Genomic DNA, 23,429 nt, shown 5'->3' with positions numbered 1-23,429 from the left:
CAAGGCAAATGAATCCCGCTCGCAACATATGTCTTCGGTTAGCAAGTCGTTTCAAGCGGTTTTTAGTCATTAACCTGGCGGGACGTTTACTACACCCTCCCAAAACGGGGGTGCGAGGGAACAGAAGAACCCGGCTCGCTCATTCGCTCGCTTGCTGCCAAATTCGTACCAAAAAAAAACACCGTCCGATGATAAGTGTTGGACAGCTGCAGTATTTTTATCTCTGGCGAAGAGTTTGGTCTTCGCGTAGCTCCACCGCGTACGCGAACAACGCTCATCGCACTGCCTCTCTCTCTCTTTCTTTTGCTATCTTTCTCTCTTTCTCTCTCTCTCTCTTTAGTAGGTTCTACGGTGGGCGCTTCGGTTTCGCCCGCTGGGCTTTATTTGTTTATTTCACCGGGATATGTCATGTGACGCTAATGTTTGGTTGGATAAATATTTAAACTCGTGACTAGCTCGACCACGTGTTTACGTGCGCCAGACGGGCTGAGCGTCGGTCGGTGCGGTCAAGCCGTTCCTATGCCGTAACACCGGAAATTCGAGGGGCCGGTAGACGGTTCGGTTCGCTCGCCGTCGCCCCAAACGACGGTTATTACAATTAGCGATCAAACCATTGCCAAATGCTTCGTGCAATGGCAGCGATTCAATCATTGAAGGAATGGAGGAGAGTACGGGTGGTCATTGGCGGTATATGTGTGTGTGATCTCGAAGAGATAGATGTGACATTGTATCATTTCTGTCTGGCGCAGTGCCAACCGAAAGGACAGTAAAACTTTGCGTAGGGACAATTATTTACCTACCTACTTGAAACACGATGGGGAGCAGCGCAGCAAAAACAACAGTCTCATCGTGGTGGAAAAGTTTGCTTTCGGAATTTCATCGCGTTCCTTCGCGCGTTAGTTAATCAATTTGAGTCACTCCAAAGTCCGAAATAACATTTCGAGGGGGTGCTTCCCCGGGGTGGAGGGGGGGGGGGGCGTGAATCATCACAAATTCGTCATGCTGCTGCTGCTGCTGCTGTACGCGAACAATAAAACAAAAATACCAAGAAAGTACGGTCAGTCCCGAATAGTGCGGCGTATTGTACGCGCACATCTGGCCGGAAGGATGTCACTCATGGACGGCCAGGCGCCAACGCAAGTGACGCAAATTTGCTAGATTGATGATGATGACGATGATGATGATGATGATGGTAGTGGGAGGCATAGTACGTACGTAATGGCGCAGGTCGAGAATCCGGTTCTACCTTTCCAACGAACCAAACCAACGAATACCATTTCCGCAGTGACGTCGGCATGCAAGTGAGCCGCCATTCCACTAACACACCACCGGCCGACCCATCATCGCGTAATGGATAATCCTGAAGGGCTTTAGGGCGGTGAAAGGGGGCAGAGAACCCACGAAGCTAATATAAAAAAAAGGGCAAACGATGAGCATCATACCCAAAACCGCCTTCTATGACGTCATTGCCGAGAACCTTCTTCGGGTGGCGTTCCGTTGCGGTGGTCTAGCGCTGCATTATTGAGGCCCAAGCGGCGGCCGTCTCCGTCTCTTCGGCACCACCCGTGGGCCCGCGGTGGCGGCGGCGGCGGTGGCAGCGGCGGCGTCGTCGGTTGTAAACGTTCTATTACGTCCGATGACTTTGAGCGTGTGTGCGGTGGAGCCTCCCCAGTTCCAAGAGAGCCCCAGACCAGCGAGAGCGAAAAATGTATGGGATTTTTGGGTATGAGAGAGAGAGCATCCTTTAATGTTATTTACATGTTCAGCGCTCAGCGGAATGTCAAGGATTTAATGGAGGGGTGGGGGTGGGGGTTGAAGCACTCTAGGTAGATTTTTTTTCTGCTCCTTTAGAACACAGATACCGTGTCACTCGGTCCATGATCTTTTACAACCATTAAACCGGACATACCCACAACGGTTGGCAGCCCATTTTAACAAAGTTTGGTTAAAAACAATATTCCATGCCCTGCGTAGTGGAGGGCAAGGGTAGGGAGGACCACAAAAAAAAACATCGATTGATGGGAAAAGTTTCGTTCTGTTTCCTCCTGCACACCCGTCTCTCTGGCCTGGCCTCCGACTTGCTGAATACTTTGTAGTGGATAGTGGGTTATATCCCCAATATTCTGTTGTAGTGTTAGTAGCTGAACTTGTACTGCTCATCGAGTGGCTGTATGGGTGGTAGAGCAGGGTGAGCAATGTTTATGTTGCTTAACTCCCACGCAAACAAATCCAGCATGGTATGGATGGTACGGAAGCACGACGGCGAGAGAAAGCGCATGAGAAGAAGGACTACTAAGCTGCGATGACTCTCTTCTCGGAAAGCTCTCAAGAGGACTACACTACCAGGACAAATACACACGCATCTTGTTTATTGTATATAACAAGAGTCAAGTGGCCACACACACGGACACCGAGCGCGGGAGAAAAGGGCTGAGAGTGAGATCCTTCTTGTGGATGCTCATGCGCACTAGCAAAAACCACGGAACAACTCCGCCAGTTCCGCCGTGAGAACCGTTTTGTTTTGACATTTCCCGTCTGTCTGTCATCTGTTGTTCAAGGGTAGTATCAGTGGTATCGTACTACCCAAAGCAGATGCAATTAGGCGGCAAAACCTGCACTGTTACTAATTCGCAACCGAATGCAGGACCACATAGCAGGTTATCACCAGGAATCGGTTATAACCGGGTAGATTAGATCCCCGCGTCCCGCTTGTTTGGCGATCCAATTTCAGGTGCTCTTTGCGCACATTTTTATCACCCGCGAGCACACCGAAGCTCACCTTGGGCCGGCTCGACTACCGACTAGGCTCCTTACGCGTGTTCCCCTTGATTCTCTCCACAAACAACGCAATGACGAATCATTTCTGCCTTTCGCTGCCTGACTGACACGATGGTGTGAAATACGGTGTTCGCCTATCCTAATCACTCGCTTCCCGCCATCGATTGGCCTAACGGATGGCTTGGTAACGAGCAGCGCTCCGTAGATCGAAGCACAGCAGTTCAGTGAAGTTGCTAAGCGGCCGTCCTCGGACCCGCTGGAGGCTCGACATTTTGACGTCTCAACTGACACCCCCCTACACCCGTTTCGTCATCATACGATGCTGAGGCAGAGACATTTGTCCGTCCGTCCGGTCCCGTCTAGGCCGGTGTTGGGTTGTTATTCCCGGTTTTTTTTCTTCGCTTGCTGTATTAGCAAAGTGATTAGCGGATGTCCGAGAGATGTAGAGTCGAGAGCACGCCAACACGGCATACAGCACTGGCGTGAGTGAGCATTTTCATGACATTGAGAGCATCCAGTGAGCCAGTGGCTCGAGTATCACGTGAACTTTGCCTACGCTAAACTCCAGCCGCCAGCCAGGGTTCTTCCTGGGCCAGCCTAGATGCCTGGAACATACGAGCATATCAACACTCTTATCGCCGTTCGTGCGATAATTTCGGGCATCGGATGACGGGACCTTGGGGGGAGGGAACACATTGGTTCCCGAAGGCGCCGAGGTCATGATCACATATACTCCCGCGTTAGATGCTCAAGGATGACGCAAAACTGCTCCAAGCGTACATCAGTTCCCGGGGACAAGGCTGCGATTAGACAACGATCCCATATTTGGACCTTTGCGTTTTGGGCCATCGGTACAGCTGGCCGTGTGAAGGTGGCGACGCGAGTACCGCAAGACGCAATCGGTGTGATAAGAGAGCAAGAATGAAACCCGAAGCGTCGAGCTCTAGTTTGTCGGTTGCGCTGCTTGAAATCAATCAAATCGCGGAAATCAGTGGCCGGCATGTTGCAGCTCACCTTTATCTACTCAACATTCCGCGACATTTTTCTTTTATTATTTTTGGTTTAACACGGCTCTCTACCGAGGTAACCGGGGTTGTTTGGGACATTGCAAATTTCGCGAAAATCGATATCATCCGGAAATGATTCGACTAAACAAAGCGAACCGGCCTGGCCTGGCCGGTGCGTCAAATGCAAGCGGGTGCGTTTCGTGCGCTTCTTCATCCAGGCGATGACTTGCTCACCTGGATAAGATTGCAAATTTCCTTTTTCATTCTTTTGCACGACATGTTGGTTTATGTCATAAATCATACGTTTGGTTAAGGTGTGGCCCGGCCTTATCAGCCGGTTCCCGCTCCTCTGATACCAGACCCGACAGTCGATAATGCTGGTAACAGAGCCGCATAAAGCTATCTTTGAACCGGAGCAACATGAAGTGAGTAATGCTGGGTTTCCTAAGCTTTTCTTAAAGTATTCTACATTTAAAGTCCGGGGGGCATACTTCCACCGTCAGCTCTTTAAGTGCCAGGACACGATACAAAGATACAATACACAACAGGCTCACGTCGATGAAAGCCCTCAGACCTTGTGGATTTCCAGGCCAACGCAAATCACTCTATAGAAGTTCCTTTTTTCCCTGCGTTGCGACGGTGCCGAGCATAAATGTAAAAGAAGTACGCAGTAAGTGGCGGCGCTATGGAAACTCTTCATAACTCCTATGGGAGTTGAGGTGAAACGGATCAGCCGTTTTTGTTTGTGTGCTATGCGCCGTCCTGCCGTCGAGAGGCTCGTTGTGTCGCTTTGACGAAAGTTTCAAGATGACCGGCATAAGTTTTCGTCCGTCCGACCGTCCGTCCGTTCGCTCCAGGGGAGTAGCCAGAAGAATGCCCTAGCCCTCATAACGAAAAGTAATAAGATCTCATCCAGGGAGCCATTTTGTTGTACCTAAATCAACGAGGGACTGCAAAAACATCCCTGACTGGAGGTCCTTTGCTCATTCGGAGGACAAAGAAATGCAAAACTAAGTTACTTACTCAGCGTCATCACTCAAACAAGGATGCCAGGAATTGGGATGCACAGAGGAATAATGCTCAATGCTTCCCTGAAGGGTGGATGACATGAATCACGTGCTGGCTAAAGCATCCGCTCTCCCCCCGGGAGGTACTAAACGTGCACATACGAGCGCACTCGCGAATACCTATCACGTGCTTTCTGCTGCGGGGAACCACAAGACCATGTCGTTTTCCGTGTGGGATTGATGGATTTAGAAAATGGAAAATGTTACAGAGGAAGACCATTTGACTCTTGCTCCTCGGTAGCCGATAAAATACATAGTTGTGTACGTTGTTGTGGAATTTTATCGTGGCTCTCTGGATTTTCTCCCAACATGTAGAGTGGTTGGATTAGGATGATCCTTTTTCTTTTCGCTGAGACTTGGCACGCAACTTGTATCTGGATAAGATGTTGATCCTTATCAACGATGCTTTGCTGCGATTGATTCTATGACCGTGTTATGTTTCTTCTACTAATCTTGAGCCACAAAAGTTATAGTTTGATAGAAAATAGTCCTTGATAGTTTATTTAGAACAGTTTGAGTAGAAAAATAATAGTTCTAAGCCTTTTATAATCTGCCTTTATTATTTTTTCCCCATTTCTTGTGCGACAATAAAACGCTTGAAACGGCGGATTCAAACAAAAAATGTCACGTACTCACTGCCTAGAGGGCGCTGTACTGCGCGACGCTAACGCTCTCTTGCGGCAAAACACTAACGCCCTCTAGGCAATGAGTATGTGAAGATGTTAGTTTAAATCGGCTGTTTAAAGCGTTTTTTTTATCACGCAATATGTTTTTGTCGCGCATCAATATGCGCGTCAATAAATAGTCAATACTCAATAACGTGAATAAAAAATCATAACTAAAAGCTGGTTTATAAAAATCATTTAACTAAAAATGATACTGGTAACTGTAGCGGAGTCGACTATCCGGTATACGAGTCCATTCTCCAATCTAAAAAATACTCGTTTTTGACCGAAATCTAGTCGATATGATCGTCTTATTCCCTCACTAAAGACCTTCAAATAGTAAGGTCCTTAAGGTCCTTGTTAGTGCTGTTTGCCTATGCTGCAGCATACAAAAATCTCTCGATAAATAAGCCCCGGATTCTCCTCTATTACATTTTCTGTTAAATGTACATGATATATTGTGTTCTTGTTCAGGACGAATATAAGACAATCCTAAAAACGAACGAAGGCTGCCTACTTTCAAATGGTAAAATGGCAAAACTTGCTCATTAAGCTAATAACGCCACTTCCCGGTATTGGAATTCAACTTACCCATAAATTCCTGTACTTTTATTTCATCAAAAATATTTTAAACATTTTCAAAGCCCGGGGAGGAATGGGAAACAAGTTCGCGACCGCGGTGCAGCACGTGTTCGTAAAACGTGACAACCGGCTTGGGAGCCGGGATCGACGGCTCATCATAACCACCGCCCGTCGTCATCCCCGTAGTCGTTTTGTCCTGTCCGGAGATTCCGCGCGATTCGATCTGTTGAATGTACGGGGGAAGTGTCTGTGTGTGTGTGTGCGACAGTAGGTGGTGTGCCCTTTCCGTGAGCCAATTGATGGCCGCCGCGGCATGGGGTGGCATCATGGGCCAGAGGGATGGTAAACAAAAACAAAAACAGTTCCCGTTCCCGTTCGCGTCTGTGATTAACGGAACCGGAGAGTCGGAACATTATCGCTCGATTGATGTTGTCGTCGTTTGTCGTGTTGCGCTGGATGATAATTTTAGAATATTCCATCCAATTCCAACTCCAAGTCAAGCCGAGTCGTCGTCGGTGATTATAAGGCCAACGCACCACGACAGTGTGCCTGGTAGGAGTCTCCCTGTCGTCGTCGTCGCCGCCGTCAACGTTTCTGTCGCTCAAACATTCGCCAACGGAACGTGCGGATTTGAATTTCAGAGCAAAATGGTAACGATGGTAACCGGGCAGCGTGCAACGAACGCACCACCACCCCCAGCACGGAGGGTGGGAGGGTGAGAAGGGTAGATTAAATTCATCTGCTGGTCGTGGCCGACAAAACCGTCAAAGAAGTGGGGGACAGGGGGCCCGAAATTATTGTTTGTGAATGAGCAGCGCGCACGTTGCCGGTCATGCGAGTCCCTCACTAACGTGACGCTGCGTGCTCAGCAGATGATCAGCGGCCATGTCCATGTCTACGACACCCTCAACTGTATGCCACTGGAGAAAGCATCGCTTCGAAAGCTTCTTCCATTATACTATTCCAAACATCATAATTTATTAAAATCTCTTTGCACTTTGTTTTGTTAATTTCCTTTCCTGTTATGGCCATTGAATCTCATGAATTCCGTTTTTTTGGTTTTTCTTTCTTTTCTTTTCCACCCATTTTCCAGGTAAGGCTCAACTTTGTGAAATGGAAGTGCGTGCGTTTGTGCGTTTGCAGTGTTCGTTCTCTCGTATCTCGTGAGTAATCAGCAGAACTGCTGTTGTGTGCTGTGCGTGTTTTAATTTTAAATAACGAAAACCATTTCACTGTCACTATCTTGCGTCTTTCCTTCCTGTTGAGGAATTTTAATCCCATTCCTAACAACTAACACTTATGTCAAGCAACAATTGCAACGCAATGCATTACTGTGGTGAGCGCACGGTTGTATCAGTGTCACGACAAACACATCTTCATCGAAAGAGACGAGAAGATGTGTTCCCTTGGAGCCGCGTTTAATTAAACAATTCCCGGTGTCAAACGGGCAGTCATTCTTCAAACTTTTCTCCCCCGATTGTTATGCTTAATTGTAACCGCGACACGGGTAGAAAGCAACTAGAAGCAATTCTTGTCACTCGTCGCTAGACGGTTCTCGCCCTGAAATGAAGTGCCAACAGGGTGCTAATGTTGTTTCTAATGCTGCATCTAATATGAAACAGAGAAGGTTCACTATTTTCTGTGCAACCAAATAGACGTCTTCACTTCACAAATCCTTCTTCATCTGCCAGCTTATGCTACGCCACATGAAGGCAAGGATTCGCAGGTCGCCTTCTACACCCCCTGTCATTCGAACGAGCGTCATCGAGGGGTTGACGAATTGATGCTGGAAAGGGTTTGCATCCTGTTTAATCACCGTCGATGGCTCTAATGCTGTGCTCCGCGCACTGCCAGCTACTTTCCACAGTAAATGCCATCCTCCCCCCCCCCCTCGCTTGTGTGTGTGTGTGGCAGTGTATGTGGTTTCCACCCTTACCACCCACCCTCGCATCTCGATACAACGCCCGCCTGGAAGGGGATGAAAAGTGATTTAAAGAAGGCACGTTGCAGCGAGCGCGTTTGAGCTAAACGCGCGCGCAAAGTATTCCAAATCTAACACCCCCTTCCACCCATCACCTCCACCCACCACCACCCCATTGGATGGGAATGACAGGAGGTGGGTGAGTTTAGCGAAACAAAAATAAAAGGAAAAATGAATATAAACGAACCGGCGGCCGCGGCATGCGGCAGGGCGACGAGGAGGAGGAGGGAAGGGAAGGGGAGGGGGTGGACCGCCCCGGGTTCTAGCGAGCAAATGCCGGCTCGACGCTTCCACTAAGTGGGTGGCTCGGTGGTAGGAGGAAAACATGGAGTGCCACGTGCATTTCGCATATATATTTATTTTGCGATTCATAATACAATCGTCCACCACCACCACCACCACCACCAGCACCAGCCAAGGGGGATGATAGAGATCGTGTCTAGCGGTCCACGTGACACGACCGACTGAACGACCGACAGCCCGACCGAGCGAACGAACGAGCGAGCGAGCGCCCGATGGAGACGGCTGGTAGCTGGTGAAAAAAGGAACGAGCTCCCCTCGAACGTCGAGTCGAGAATTGGAGAAGTCTGACTAACGTGACCCATCATCTGCTCCTCGCTCGCTCACTCACTTACACGCACTGCTCGCTCTCTCTCGTTCTGGCATTCTAGTCGCTAGTAGTCGTCGTCGTCATCGTCGTTGTCGTTGTCGGTGGCCAGCACTTCAACAATCGGTCGGCGCGTTGGGTTAGGAAGTGAAGCTTGGAAGTTCGTTCGGTTCGGTTTGATTTGCATCGAGCGCGATCTTAGCCGCTGCCTCCTATAAGGGTTGGTTTTCATGCTTCTGGTGGTGGTGGTGGTGGTGGTGGTCCGGCTATCCGATTTGTGTACCTGTGCTAGTGACACAGACCAGACCGTCGGTCGTGTCGTGTCGTGTCGTGTCGTGTGCAGGTGTCCTATCGTCCTCTTGCCTCTCGCTCGCACGCGGGCACTACCACCGTCTCGCGCAAGTGTCCTGTCCGCCCCCTGTCGAAGGAAGGAAGCCCAAGGAATACTATTTCCAAAGGGCCGAGGAATGGCTCCGCTTCGGCGCCTTGGCACGCGGCACTGACGCTCGTCGGTTGTAATGTGAAAAGTGTGTGCGTGCGTGTGTGTGTGTGTGTGCGTGTGTGTGCGTGTGTGTGTGTGTGTGTGTGCTTGTGCCTTATTGTGGCCAGGAGCAGCTCACATGCTCAACTGCATGATCGCCACGGATTCGAGGGGGGGATTTGCTCGTCGTTCCCGCTCCCCCCCCCCCTCCCCTTTTGCATCCTGCATATCCTGGCAACGTACCAGCGGGAAACGTGCTCGTGACGACGGCGACGATGACTGTGGAAAAGCCTGCCCCGCCCTCCCATTACCCAGACAGGGGCCTCCCGAGCGATTCGCCCACATGCACACACGAGGGGGCTCCAGGCCCAGGTGGGTGCATGCTCCAACGGTGATCGCCGCGCCTGGTGCCAGTTCCGTTTCGGAGGCGTTCGCTGACGGTTATCCTTTTTTCGTGGGGAGAAAAAGCACGCGCTTTTTGTGGCCGGATATCCGGTGGCGCTTGTCTGGTGTGGTTCGGTTTTCTTCTCTGTGCGATAAGCGAATCTTGATGATAAACCGCTTGCTAGGGGTTCTTGCTCGGTAAAGGGGCGTTCTATACCCCGTTAGCGGTCATCAACAGGTGTGTGTGAGTGTGTGTGTGTGTGTGTGTGTGTTTGTGGATTCAGGATCGAATCGGTTTGAATGTTTAAATTTCTGGATTGGATCAGTTGAGGATGAGCAACGTTTTTTTTCTTCTTTGAAGTGTTAGTTCCCTTTTTGTGTTCTAGTATTTTGTTTAGTTTTCCCCGTTTTTTTTTTATGAGAAACATTCTATCGTAGCATAGCGTTCCCGTTCTATGCACGATATGTTTGTTCGTATTCGCCCTTCTGCTTCTGTTTGCTCCATACATTTGCAGTGCGTTTGGTGCCGGTGCGGATGAAAGTGTTCTTATCGAATGACGATGACGATGATGATAACGATGATGATCACGCATTTATCCGTTGGAACATGGCGACTCGATCATGGCGGATCGAAATCACAAAACTAATTTCAATTGTGTACCACCTGTTTAACTAGTGCCAGTTTAGTGAACATTTCGAGAGAACCAGCGAGTACGTTTGCTGTCAAAAAGTGTTTCAAGTTCGAGTTCACAAATCGGTCTCGCCATCGCCATCGAAGAAACTACTGAGTTCCGGTTCAAAAAGATTCGATTCAAAGAGCGCCATCGATAAGCTACACGCCGGAAGCCTGGCTGTGAGCCCTGGGACGACAAAATGAGTGCAACCCACCAATTGACATTCGTTCGGCAACAGTCTTGTTTGTTGCAGCTAGTGTGGTTCCACGAACCGATACTGAGCCCCGTGAATCGTTAAGCGCGGACCGCCGGGTTTAGAAACAGGACATTTGAACAGAAGGACCGGAGACAGCTGAGGGGAATCGAAACCGGGAGTAGACTGTCTGCGCATCGAGCTAATTGAGCTGGGATTGAATAGTGAGATCGCTTGATACGCGGATAAGAAGAGCGCAAAGCAAGTGATCGGCGATCTCCGTCGATAACGATGGGAACGGAGACCGACTGTGGCGCTGGATATTACGGAGAGCCTACGGCAGGACCTGGGGCCGCTACCATGAACGGTTACTATCAGATGTCCTCGGAAGAGGGCGGTAACCCCCGGAATGGTTCGTTGACCGACGAAGAGTTGGCGCAGGTCGCAGTCTCCAACTCGGATTGTGACACCGACATGGAGTTGCATCAGATATCGCAACAGAACGGTGGCCATCATGAGCAGTCCTCGGGTACGAATCGGTCACATCATTCGACACAACAACAGCAGCAGCAACAGCAGCAACAACAACATTTGCAATCTGCGCAACAACATCATGCGGGAGATGCGGCCGGACGTACGAATCCCTGGGCTCAGCAGCTCCAGAACCACATCGCACCTCACAACCCAGCATCTAGCAGCACACCCAACAACAACAACAACAACAACAGCAACAACAACGGATCCTCCGTAGGTGCAACGGGAGGAGGTAACGCTTCATCGGCCGCCACCGGAACCGGCTCGAACCGTTCCGGTTCACTGACAGGCGGCAATGGATGGTCCTTCCCGGGTTACCAGCGGCTGTACAACGAGAACTCATACAATATTGCCATTGCGGCTGCAGCAGCTGCTGCTAGTAACCAGTCACAGCATAACGGGGCGCAACAACAGCAGCAACAGCAGCAACAGCAGCAGCAACACCAGCACCAACATGGACAACACACGCAGCAGCACTCTCAGCATGTACTTCCGGGACCGTCGCAGCATCATGGACCATCGCAACAGCAGTTGCTGCACCAAAATATGCAACAGCAGCAGCAACAGCAGCAACAGCAACAACAGGCACATCAACAGTCTATGGCTCAATCACAACAACAGCAGCAGCAGCAGCAGCAGCAGCAGCAGCAACAGCAACATCCACATCCTGCGCAACACAATTCGACGAGCGGTTTAACGGCGGCGGCAGTTGCAGCGGCCGCGGCAGCTGGCCAGCTTGGCAAGCGGTTTTACTATCAAGGTCAGTCGTGTAATCTAAGCTCTCCAGAACATCGTGTTCCCGATCGCGCGTGCCGCGTTTCCAGTGACTTGCTCCGAGCAATTGAGCGGCGCAAAGAATAGTAACGCAGCGTAACGCTTTCAATCAGATGCCGTTCGCAACGTTTTTGATCGGGATTTCATGTTATTTCTGATTTAAATAGGGGGGAAATTATGTTTTATATAAACTAAGAGACATGTTTAGATCCTTTAAAGGTCCAGACACAGGTCTTCTCGTTGATGCTTATCTTGAAGAACATGTTATCAACCTGATGGTCGCTCGAGTACACTAAAAGCGAGCATCCAAAGACATCGCGAACCTGCATACCGTGGCCATTTGTTAATTGAGCTGGTCTGCTGCACCAATCGCGAGCGGCTGCAATCCGCGCGGAGGGATTATGGTCCGGCGCGCGAAAGTAGTTCACAAAGCAATGCTAATGAGGCAGTCACGCACTGTGCTCGGCAATCTAGCGAATCAAGCTGGCCCCCACGCAAAGCCATCCGGAGCCCGTTTTTCATTCGCTTCGATCAAGGAAGCCCCCGATGGTTTCGGCTTCGATTTTCACCGACGGCGAGGCGAACATGCGATCCCGCAGGGAATGCTGGTCCGTTGTTCCCTTTTCGATGACCGTTTCTGTAGGATGGAATGTGGGACTCATCGTGTGCGCACCGATTTTACTATCAACTGGGGAATTGTAATTGAATTAATATATGGAGTGATTTCGAGGGTCTTGGCGAGAAATGCCAGAGGGAGCTAATCGTCTTTCGTCCTAATATGTGGACTTGGTGGGGGAAAATCGAAAAATTGATTAATAATTCTTTAATTTAGTTAATCGATTTGGAGCACAATGATTTATGAGTGCATAATCTGGGACGGTTCTCACTAGGCGTCCATTTACAACGACCAACCGTTCTATTTGATGTATCGGTTCGTTTGGATATTATCGCGAAAGACACTTCAAAAGGTTTGCAAAACAAACACTAAAACGCTTCAAGTACATCATTGATCAAACAATGGTTGTACGTTACTTTTGAATTGAAGGCTTCGTACTCAGTACTGCATCGGAATGGTTCATCAACAGTGATCTACTGAAGTTGTGTAGCATTTCTTCACAAAGCCAGCAATTATATTAATGGATAAACTATACTAAACTTGATATAAAATGTACATCTCACCATTGGATGCTGTTAGTCGTTCTTAAAAGTTCTCTTATTGTACACCTTCTATACCTTAGATTGTTGCTCGCTCCAGACCAGACCACAGAATATCCTTACGGATGGAGGAGAATAAATCATTTTTATTTTAACACCTTCCCCCCATCTTGCGCAGATGAATTGAATTCAACTAATGGCAGTAGCGTGGCCAACTCTCTTGAGATTATGCTATCACACACACAAACACACAACAGAGAAGAGAAAAACATGCACACTCCGTCGGGGGCCGGCAGTCATCGTTGGCCATAAAATCGAGGCAAATATGAAAATGTATAAATATGCTAATCTACAGCCCCCACGACGATTGACGACGGAGCTGTTGTGGACACGACCTCATGCCTCTTGCTCCAAGCGGCCAAGAAGCTAGACGGATGCACTTTGGGGCAATTGTTTTCAACAGAAGAAAATTGCACTAGCCGACGGCTACAGTGCCGCTGTTTACACGGTTGAATTCCACCGAACCCAAACAAACATGCCAGAGAAGAGCACGCTGAGTATCTTCAGCGCTTGCGAAGGATTGTCGATGGAACAGACTCTGATTGTTTGAATAATTTAGATAGAGAATCTGAATGACGTTGAGTCTGAAGTGTCGTCAAATTTGAAGGAAAAACGTACAAGAAACGTTCTAGAAAACAATTGATAACAGCAATCAATTAATCAATTATTAGAAATCGCGACATTAAAACCAAACTTTCCCATAAAATGGTCCTTGAAAGAGGGAAGCAGCTCATCAGCTGCAAGCATATTATCGGATTAAACCTAAACAGGACTCCAGCTCACGGTAGAAATAGGTCGGAAAGGGAAGCATCAAAGTACTATTTCCATCTGACGCACCAGTCCCCTCCCCGAAAGGTGCATCGAAATGTCACGCTCGTAGTCAGTATTCGAATGCTCGAACGCCCCACGAACCACACTTCCTGTTTGTGGACTCATTATTTCTCAACAGCATAGAGCGAGGAGCAAAGAAAACAACAACAATCGATATCTCTAAGGGGAGGGAGGGTGGTTGGTGGTCCTGTGAGGCCCCCGGTGGGGCTAATGCGCCTGGGACACCGCAGGCCACGTGAGGATGGCCATGGCTATGGCTCTTAAGCCAATTGGCGAACAGACTTTAGCAAACAATGAAACGAGTGGAGAATGGACAGCGGCAGAAGCCAAGTCAAACCACACACCCACGCACACACACACACACACACACACACGCTCGACCAGGCAACAGGCTCGGTTCTCCTCCGGTCAATGCCGATGATAATCCAATTAACGGAGGGAAAATAATCATCCGATGCCAAGGGCAGGGAAGGGGAAAAAGGGGGGGGGGGGGGTTGGAGGTGGATTTTCCATTCCATGGTGGGTGGCCGGAGTCCGGAGGCGAGAAAATGACGCCTCGGTGCCCATCGCTTCCTGGTTTCGATTCCTCGCCTGGTGCGGTCGATCAATACTGAAGTTGCTACACTAAAGATCAAAGTGTTTGTTATGTTGTGCGGAGTATTTTATGCTATGCTACAACATTACTTACGGAAGCTGCAATTGAATCTGTAATGCATCGAAAATCCGATTTGGACCCCCCTCCCCCGGGGCAACCACTAACCGGGAACGAAGTTCCAAACATCAAAACAGACAACACTTCTGATGACTGATGCAGCAATGCCCTAATCCCGATAAAAAGTATGCCAAACGTGTACGAGTCCATCGACGACGACGGCGCCGTTGTTTGCCAATCCGGTGTATTCCATGAGTGTCCTCAATTCCCCCTCCCTCCCCCAAAACCCATTACTCCGCCACGAGCAACACTTTTATGATCTGCGTGCATGACGATGGCGGACTAATCAAACGACCGGTGGCCGCATTACCGCATTGCCACGTGCCACGCATCTCGCTCAATCGCGTTTCGTCTGTCTCGGGGCCCCTCCTAAACTCCCCCAGATGGAACTTGACGACCACGACTCCATCACACTTCCGCCGCCTGCCGCAAAACCAAACCGATCGTCGGTCTGCGAAGCTAGCGAACCAACCAACCAACCAACCGGCCAGCCAACCAGTCAGTCCAACTTTCGATTTCATTTTGTAAAAGTGAAATTTTCGGCCCACCGGTCCACCACTAGCTTCCCTCTCTTGCCCCTCGATTACATTTTCGGTGATTTTCTCTTTCGGCGTTCGTCGCGTCGATCGTCGCCAACACCAACAAACGGACGGGGACTGGCCGGACTGGTCGCTACCTGATGATGGGCCGCAAGAAAAGGTTACTGGTGGTGGAAGGCACACTACGTCGTTCATTCGATGCACATTAAATCTGCGCGAACAACAACCGTTGCGCCCAGCGGCCCATCAGTCGGTCCGATCAGTCCGACCAGCTTATTGCTTCTTCGGGTGCGTAGGCTCGGTTGTGGCGGTTGTGGCCGCCAGGCCAGCAGGGGTGGGTATGAGGCAGAAGAGAATGGAAAGAAAGGAAGAAGGAAGTGCTATAGCAGCAGCAGCAAGCTCTGTGCTCAACGGTTCCGGCGATCGAGCGATGAAGAGCTTTTAATTGACTTATTACCGTCTTTTCCAATCTTTTCTCGCCATTTTCCACTCGCCCCTCCACGCCTTTCTGCCATTTCTCCGTTCCGAAACCGAAATGCTTAAATCATGTTACGACGCGATCGCCGCCGCCGACGACGTCGACGACGACGGTGGCCGCTGCCGATGCTGTCATTTCATTTTTGGGCGGTTGTTTTTTTTTCGGTTTGGAATGATTTTGGGGCCCGGTTGGTTGGTTGGTTGGTTGGTTGGGCGGGGCTTTTCCAGCGCGTTCGCGACCGATGGAAAACTCATTACGAAAGACGTGGTTTCGGTTCCATTCTTCTTGCTCTTTTCGTTTTTCCGCTTTTTCTTCTGCGTTTTCCACGCCACACGCGCCCATCTCTCTCTCTTTCTCGCGCGCGATCTCGTGGACTCGCCGATGGAATCGATGATCGGTCACTCACCTTCCGAAAACCGTGAAGGAAATGATGATTTCCGCTCCATCGCCACCGGCCTTCGCCTCCAAAGATGGCTGCTGCGTTTCCCGTGCCGTGGAATTTGGAATTTGCCTTCCAAGAGGCCACCGGAGTTCGATGAGCACGGGCAGAGAGAAAGAGAGAGAGGTCAAGCAGGCCAGTGCCTTCGGTGACTTGACGGCCACGGAGTCTCAGACCTCAGGTCATCGAACACGATTTTCCCATTTAATCGTGAGCGCTGGCAAATGAGAAGGAGCAGCAGCAGCATTGGTCATTGGCGGATGCGCATCTTCGGTTGGACCGGGACCCGGACCAGGCTCCCCTGGCCTTTAATTGACCACCTCCACGGGCTGGCCATTCCGTTTCCGTCGGTCATTTGCATCTCGGCGGATCGAAGCGAAGCGAGAAGAGGTCACTTTGTGGTTAACCCTTTTGGTTCACTCATTTCGTGAGGGGTGGGAGGAAACCCGCCTCCGTCATTAGAGAGCGAGAAAGAGAGACGTTTCCGATCCCGGGATGACCAGCAGCATCCATCGAGTGGAGTGGAGTCCACGTGTCGAAGAACCAACCTCTCCCCACCGTTGGATAGGAAACCAACGGTCCAACCACAACGGTCACCACGGAGCACGTTGCCGGACCACGCTGGCCACGTGTCTCGAGCCACGGAACCGCCCTTGCCGGTTGCCTGGTTGCGGGGCGAAAAGATCCGACGACGACGACGACGTTCACTTTCTTTCAACGGCTTCGAGGTTGGAGCTGGTTTTTGGAGAGGCCTTTTTGTACCTTTTCCCTAGCAGCGACGGGGCATCCCTTCAGCATCCTCGACTCAGGACGGGGCCACTCGGGATGATTGTCCGCTCGGTGAAGCCCTCCCCGCGCAGGACTCGGAGTGAAGTATCAGCTTTTCGATTGCTGCGCGCTGATTGCTTTCGAATGATTAATGTATTTTTCTCGACTTCGACTCGGTAGAAGTTCGGGATTCATCTTTTGCCCTCTCTGGCCACTTTTCGAATGCCCCACCAGCAAACCCAGCCGAGTTCAGGTATCGAGTTCTGGAGTTCAGCAAACAACGCAAACGAACGAACATCCCTATCTATGATGTTTGAACCTTTATGGGAATGACGGAATGCTTCTTAACTCCCGGCACAAAAGAAGAACCGCAAACAGCAAAGTAAACGAAGTAGAAGGAATATCTTGTATCACTTTTGATCCCACTCGGAGGCGAAGATGCTACGATTTGATGCCCTTTTGCTGTTCCTCAAATACGATTAACACGTCACCTGGCCATCCCGCTCCCTTGAAGCGGGGGGGATGGTGCTCTATTAGTGTCGATACAAGGCTCACGCAAACACACACACACACACACACACAAGGCGTGTGCACAGATTTGTATCACCATCAATCAAAAGTGCTCATTGATCCACCTCCGATGCGATGCAGCAACGAGTATAGTGCGAGACCCACGAGAGTGACTTCAATGATGGCAACATACACACTCGTTCGTTCGTGCGTGCGTGTGTGTGTCTATGATTTTTTTTAGTTTTTCCACCCCTCCTCTCCCCCTCTTCTTTCCCTTCTTCTGCATCGAAATGGACGACCAACAACAACAAAAAAAAAACAGCCCAACACGGAACTGCGTCGGATACGGAAAATGTATTCCCGCCGAGTCCATTCGGTCGAAGCGAAGAGCAAGTGGGAAGATGGGGGTAAAAGGAATGGTGAGGAAGGGGGCGAGGAAAGAAGCAAGAGATGTTTCGAGAAGCCGAGAGCAAGCAAGTAAGCAAGCGAAGAAAGAAGAAAAAAAAACTAGAGCCACCAACTAACCGCCTTTTGCGGCCCTAGTTTTCCCTCCCTTCGGCCCACGCTAACACCCCCCAACCCCCTTCTTCGTTTTGAAAATCGAAACCAAAATGACCGAGCAAGGGGAAAGGAGAAAGAGAGAGAGAGCAAGAGAGGGAGTGAGAGTGAATCCGGAAGGACGGGACGCGAGGCGAACACAGACTCACCGCAAACGCAAACCGTTACGTAACCGTAACCATCGGCTTCACCCCTCCGTGCGTTGGAAAACCACCCCTAAGCCACTCTTCCCTCTCCCCTTCCCTCACCCTCTCCGCAACTAATGGAATGGCATCGATGTACGTCCCGCCGCCGCCGCCGCCGCCGCCGTATCTATTGCAAAGTGCTGGGCAAAGAGTGCTCGGGTTTTCCGTTGGAAAGAAAACACGGGGGGACGGAGTAACGAGTGCCCCGGGGGAAAGGGACGCGAGGCGAGGTGAAGAAGAAGATAATGTTGGAAATGCGCGCACCACACGCTCGGCGACGACTCCGAGCCCTACTGACTGAATTGTATGCAGGTGGAGTGTACAAACCGGAAAACATTTTAACGGGGAGGTGAGGACAGGTGCCAAGGCAAGGACGTCCCCCTTCCCCCCCCAGATTTGGCACACGGCACACGGGGAAAAAGATTAGCCAAATCAAGTCCCCCTCGGGCTTTGAGTGCTTAACGTAGATTGAAATCAAGGCAGGTTGTCGATTAGCTGGCCAGGCGGTTCCTTGTAATCCCTTCATTCCGTTTGCTAGTTTGGAGCGCTTCAATGTGAGATTAACACCATCCGTCCGGGTTCATCAGGATCTGGACACTCTTAGACGGTTTTTTTTGGGCGGACATAAAAGTTGATTAACCAGAAGCAGCGCACGCTCTGGAAGCGACGAACCTCCCTTCGATTGAAGCGCCACAAAAAAAAAGCTAATGAGTAACGTAGATTAACACCAGAGAGCCGTGGAATACTCAACGATTCCTCGGTTTCCTTCTCGTGGTCTATGCCAAGAGTACGGGATGCGCTTAACCTTTCGGCGAGAGTGCGACGCCACACCAAAAGCGAAGTCGAAGAACCGGCGAGAGTGCAAAAAGCCAAACCGATCGTGACTAAACAACGAGGCCAGGTGGGGGGGGGGGGGAGGGGGAGGGGACGCGCGCCCTTTCCCAAATGGTGAGATAACCCAGCGCTGAGAACCGCTCGCGCTCGCTCGGGTCGCTGGGCGAATGAAAGTGAAACAAGCGGCCACGAAACAAGAGAAATGGTCTCCAACAGAGCGATCGGCGAGCAAACGGCGCCGTCGCCGCCGCCGCAGCTTCGATCATCGCATCGCACCAGCGAACGGAAAGGGAACTTTCATCTCACCAACACACACACACACACGCACACACACACACCGGGATGGCGTGTCTACTACTCTCATCCTCCCACGTCTTATGGCCGCGAAGTCGTCGAATTCCGAAAGTAAAGTCCCGGCGAATCCGAAAGAACCGATTTCGGGCATTCCAAGCGGGGGACCGGCACCGGCGACGGCGTCGGCGACGGCGCCGGCGACTTTCGATTTCGAACGCCGATGGAGATGATCGATGGAGAAGCATTAGCGGTGCGCCGGAACTGGCGGCAATGTTGCACATTCTGGAGGACCGACCTGGAGCTAAATGTCAGTCGTCTGGCGGTGGTGGTGGTGGTGGTGGGCTGGCAAGTATTAATGTTCCGATGCTCAGCACACGGGCACACTGTCTGAATGTCACCGGCTCCGGAGGTTCGAGGCCAAAAGGGCAAAAACACTTTCATCGCACGAAACCATAATTCGTCATCCGTTTCGAGCGTTTAATCGATCGATCGATCGAGCGTTTTGAGGTTATGTGTGTGATGGGAGTTGCGGCCTTTAAAATTGGGAGCTCTCCAGGAACACACATACACACACGCAACGCACTAATTGCTCGGTGGCATAGTGTACCATCGTGCCGTGCGGCAATATGGCGTTTGATCAACGTTTCGTTCTGCGCAAATAATGCAAATGCATTCCAGCACGTCATGTACACTGAGTGGTTCATCTTTGCATTGCGACAGCCATGCAGGCGTCACGATGTCTTAACTCAACTCTTCGTGTGTGTGTTTTGTGTGTCAATAGCACCAAACAGCTGCTGCTGCTGCTGCTGCTGCTGCTGACCGATCGCGCGACCTAGAACCTGCCCTAGAACTTGATCTTGAAACGATGCCAAGACACAGAACGCGCACATCCCTCCAGGTCAGGCCACGACTCGCGGGCGACTCGTGTGCTCGTGCAGTTCTTGCTCGCCGCACCTAATTGCAGCTGCTGTGACCACACGAACGCGTGTGTTAGTGTGTGTGTGTGCGCGAATGCATTTGCGGTTTTGCTTTGCTTTGCAGCGACGACCATCATCATCAGCTGCAGCAGCGTCAGTCACTTAGTCAGTCACTCAGTCAGTCAGTCAGTCAGTCAGCCAGCCAGGCATCGGGATATGGCAGTGGTGGGGGCACTACCAACACATTGACGCGCGACGCGCTAGTAGCGGTACCCGATAACGTGATGACGATGACAAGACGAGTAAGTCTGGACTGAAGGAAGGGTGCTGTATTACAGCACCGAGTAGTACTTGCTGGATGGATCATCTCATCCTCTGAGCAGACCATTTAAAGGGTCCGTAGCCGAGCCGAGTTCAAAAAAGGGAAATCTTATTAACATCCAAACAGCCATCGCCACCTCCTCCTTGTGCTTCCAACGGTAGAAGGTGGAAGGAAGGGAACTGACACACAGACGTGATGGAATAATTGTAATCATGCGATCTACTGCTGCTGCCACTGCTGCTGACGATTCGCTTCATCGATGAGCGTACCATCGGGAGGGGGATCAGCGCGCTGATGGATTGATAAGTACCGGGAACCCAAATACCTGGAACCCTGGAAGCATGCAACGCCAAATCCATTAGCATCCCTAATGCCCTCACGATCACCTTCTTGCTGTCTTTGCCAAAAACAAAATGGCTTGAATACCAGTCCCCGGACATAAGCGCCTGAATTCCAGAGACTCATCAGACATTTGCGCTGATTGAGGGTTGCATTTGCACCCTTTGTACCACTCCGGTGCCCTCGTGCCGGTGGTGGTGGATGCTAATGAAGTCCCTTGTCAGCACACGATCAGCATCGTGGTGTAGTAGTGGTGATGGTGGTGCTGGTGTCCGCCCCGGCGGTGTCACGGTGATGCAGATAAGGAGATGAGATGATCGCCGACAGAACGAAGCTTCGAGATCAGGCCCGTCAGTGGGTCCGGGGGGACGACGGCCTGTTGTGGGGACACACACTCACACACACACACCCATTGATCACCCCTTAGAAGGGTCTTTTTTTGTGCTGCATCACCTCTCAACGGATGCCACTTCAGTTCAGTCTTCTTTTTTTTCCAAACCAAATATTTAGTCGCGACCGGTTAGAAGGCGCACTAGTGTGTGTACACGAGCGATAGTGTGATCGATAGCTATCGAGTAGTAGGCGTACCATACCATACTGGCATGTACTAGAACCGGCAATCAATTCCCTCCGTTCGGGTGAAGCCACGATTGGCGCGCGCCCTCGCACACCATACAATGGCACGCCATAAAACAGTAATTTCCTTCGCTTGTCCCATCAAATGGTTGTTGTATCGTTGTAACGGACACAATGGGAACCTACCGATGGGCCGAGCCGATCGGGATTATCGCAAAATCCACCGAGAATGGTTCTTCTTCGTATCTTCCAATCCCCAATCTCGCAAAAGACCCCCCAAAAAACCAGAATGCTCCACCCGAGGGCCATGCGCATGTCCATTGCATTCCCAGCCAGCCCACCATCAGCCACCCATCAGTTGGGGTTGATTTTTCCCACTTCAAACGGTTTGCTTCCAAGTGTGCGCGTGCGCTCATCCAACGCTTCTACCCAGAATGGAGCACCAGCAGCAGCAGCAGTAGCAGTTGTTGTTGGAGCGTTGGAGGCGACGACGGGGTATCAGTGACAGAAGAACAGGCCGCTAGTAGTGCCGCTTCAGCCGCCATCGAACCAAGTGCCGCGTGTTTAGTACCATCCACTAGCAGCAGCACACACGCACAGCAGTTCGTGGAATGTGCACCATTCCGCGTGCCAATTTTCGCTGATTTTTCCCACATACCCTGCTGGCTAGCTAGCCGCTCCCCGCCTTTGTGTGTTGCTCGTTGTGATGTCCAGATCTAAGTCCGGCCGTCAGTAGTAGCAACTCTTCGCAAATGTTAGTAGACGCACGACGTGCGTGTGTATTTGTGTACTCCTACGTGGTGTTAGTGTCGAGTTGGTAGTAGATTCCCCTCACAGGGCCCCCTTTCCCCCCCAAAAACACCCCCTTCCCCTTGCACGCCATGTGGCTTCCGATTGTTTCTTGTGGATCACGTAATACCGTACACTCTGAGCCACTTTAGGGAATGGAGGGACGGGAATGGAAACGAAGTGGGCAGAGGGGAGGGGCCTCGATCGGTGTAACAGCTTTTCCTATTGTTTGCCGCGTCGGTTTCCATTTTTCCTCTTCTCTCTCTCTATCTCTCTCTCACTGGGGAGCGCGCGCAAGCTTCTCTCTCTCACTCACTCGCGCGCTCTCTCTCGCTCTAACTGGCATAATTTTCCCGCTAGCTAGCATTCCGCCAGCGAGCCAGCGATGACTTCCGGGCCATGGGCATGGATCCATGCCCAACACGAACAGCGCGAGCGAAACGAAGCGGCCCCGCCGGTAAAGAAAGTAAAAGTGTTTCCATCCCCCACTCCAGCTACGCCTGCGTGTGTGTGTGTGTGTCTCGGTTCGTGCTGGTACCGAAGAGCCTTTTTGGCAATCCCTTCAGTTCCTCCCCAAGCCCCAACAACAACAACGAGCATCGGATCGTGGTCGTGCTCTGCCGATCCGATCGCGCGTTTTGTGTTGTTTGGTTTGTGTCTTCGTCACCAAACAGAGCGAAAGAGAGAGAGAGCTCTCTCTCTCTCTTTCTCTCCTTTTGGCGCCTTTTAATGCGATCTCACGCTGGCTGACTGGCTGGCTGGCTAGCCGGTTGATGGCGACTTTCACTCGCGAAGCCCGCATCATCTCCATTTCCGACCAACCGACGGACCGATCGGCCCCATCGGGTTCGGTGTGCGTTCGCGTTACTTCCGCATCGGTACTGGTGGTGGTGGTGGTGGGAATCGACGATGACAACGGGCTCTCGCTGGGGGGTAGGAGGAGGTTTGGTTGCAGAAAATCCGTTTGCTCGCTCGCAGAGCGAAAGAGTGAAAGTGATCGGCGCGAAGGCGAAGAAAAGGGAAAAACGAAAGGCAAAGCAAGGGTCCCAGCAGAGGGGGGAGGGGGAAGGGAGAGGTGGTGGTGGGTCGTGTGACGACGACCGACCGCTCGTTTGCCATTTCGTTTCGTGAAGGATGGACGAGGAATCGCGGGAAGGGAAGGGAAAGGAGTGTTACTACTACAGAGAAAGCGAGAAAGAGAGCGAGAGAGAGACAAGCACCGAGGAAAGAGGGGGAGCCTCGCTCGCTGGTCTGGTGGACGATATGCCGCCACCGAAGGAGAAGGCGGAACTGGCTGGTTGGCTGGTTGGCTGGCTGGCGAGCTAACCCCTGCCACCGGTTTTTTGGAGGCAGACCTCGGTTGTGCAGATGACTCGGTTGTTGGACCGCGCTTGGG

The 23,429-nt window shown here is 51.1% G+C and overlaps 1 protein-coding gene across 4 annotated transcripts in view; it reads left to right on the top strand.

Moving 5' to 3' along the window:
• Window positions 1-8,333: 8,333 nt before the first annotated feature.
• LOC125955004 (thyrotroph embryonic factor) overlaps window positions 8,334-23,429 on the top strand; it is a 48,977-nt gene continuing 33,881 nt past the window's right edge. The window contains exons 1-2 of one of the 4 annotated variants that reach the window (XM_049685800.1): window positions 8,334-8,907; window positions 10,229-11,713. In XM_049685800.1, coding sequence (XP_049541757.1) covers window positions 10,711-11,713 — 1,003 coding nt within the window. In that variant the 5' untranslated portion in view covers window positions 8,334-8,907; window positions 10,229-10,710. The other 3 variants (XM_049685802.1, XM_049685804.1, XM_049685803.1) reach the window with 3 other exon arrangements.

Source organism: Anopheles darlingi, chromosome 3, assembly GCF_943734745.1.
Source record: "Anopheles darlingi chromosome 3, idAnoDarlMG_H_01, whole genome shotgun sequence".
NCBI lineage: Eukaryota > Metazoa > Arthropoda > Insecta > Diptera > Culicidae > Anopheles > Anopheles darlingi.
Note: the sequence above shows the minus strand (reverse complement) of the source record. Positions and strands in the feature narration are given on the sequence as shown.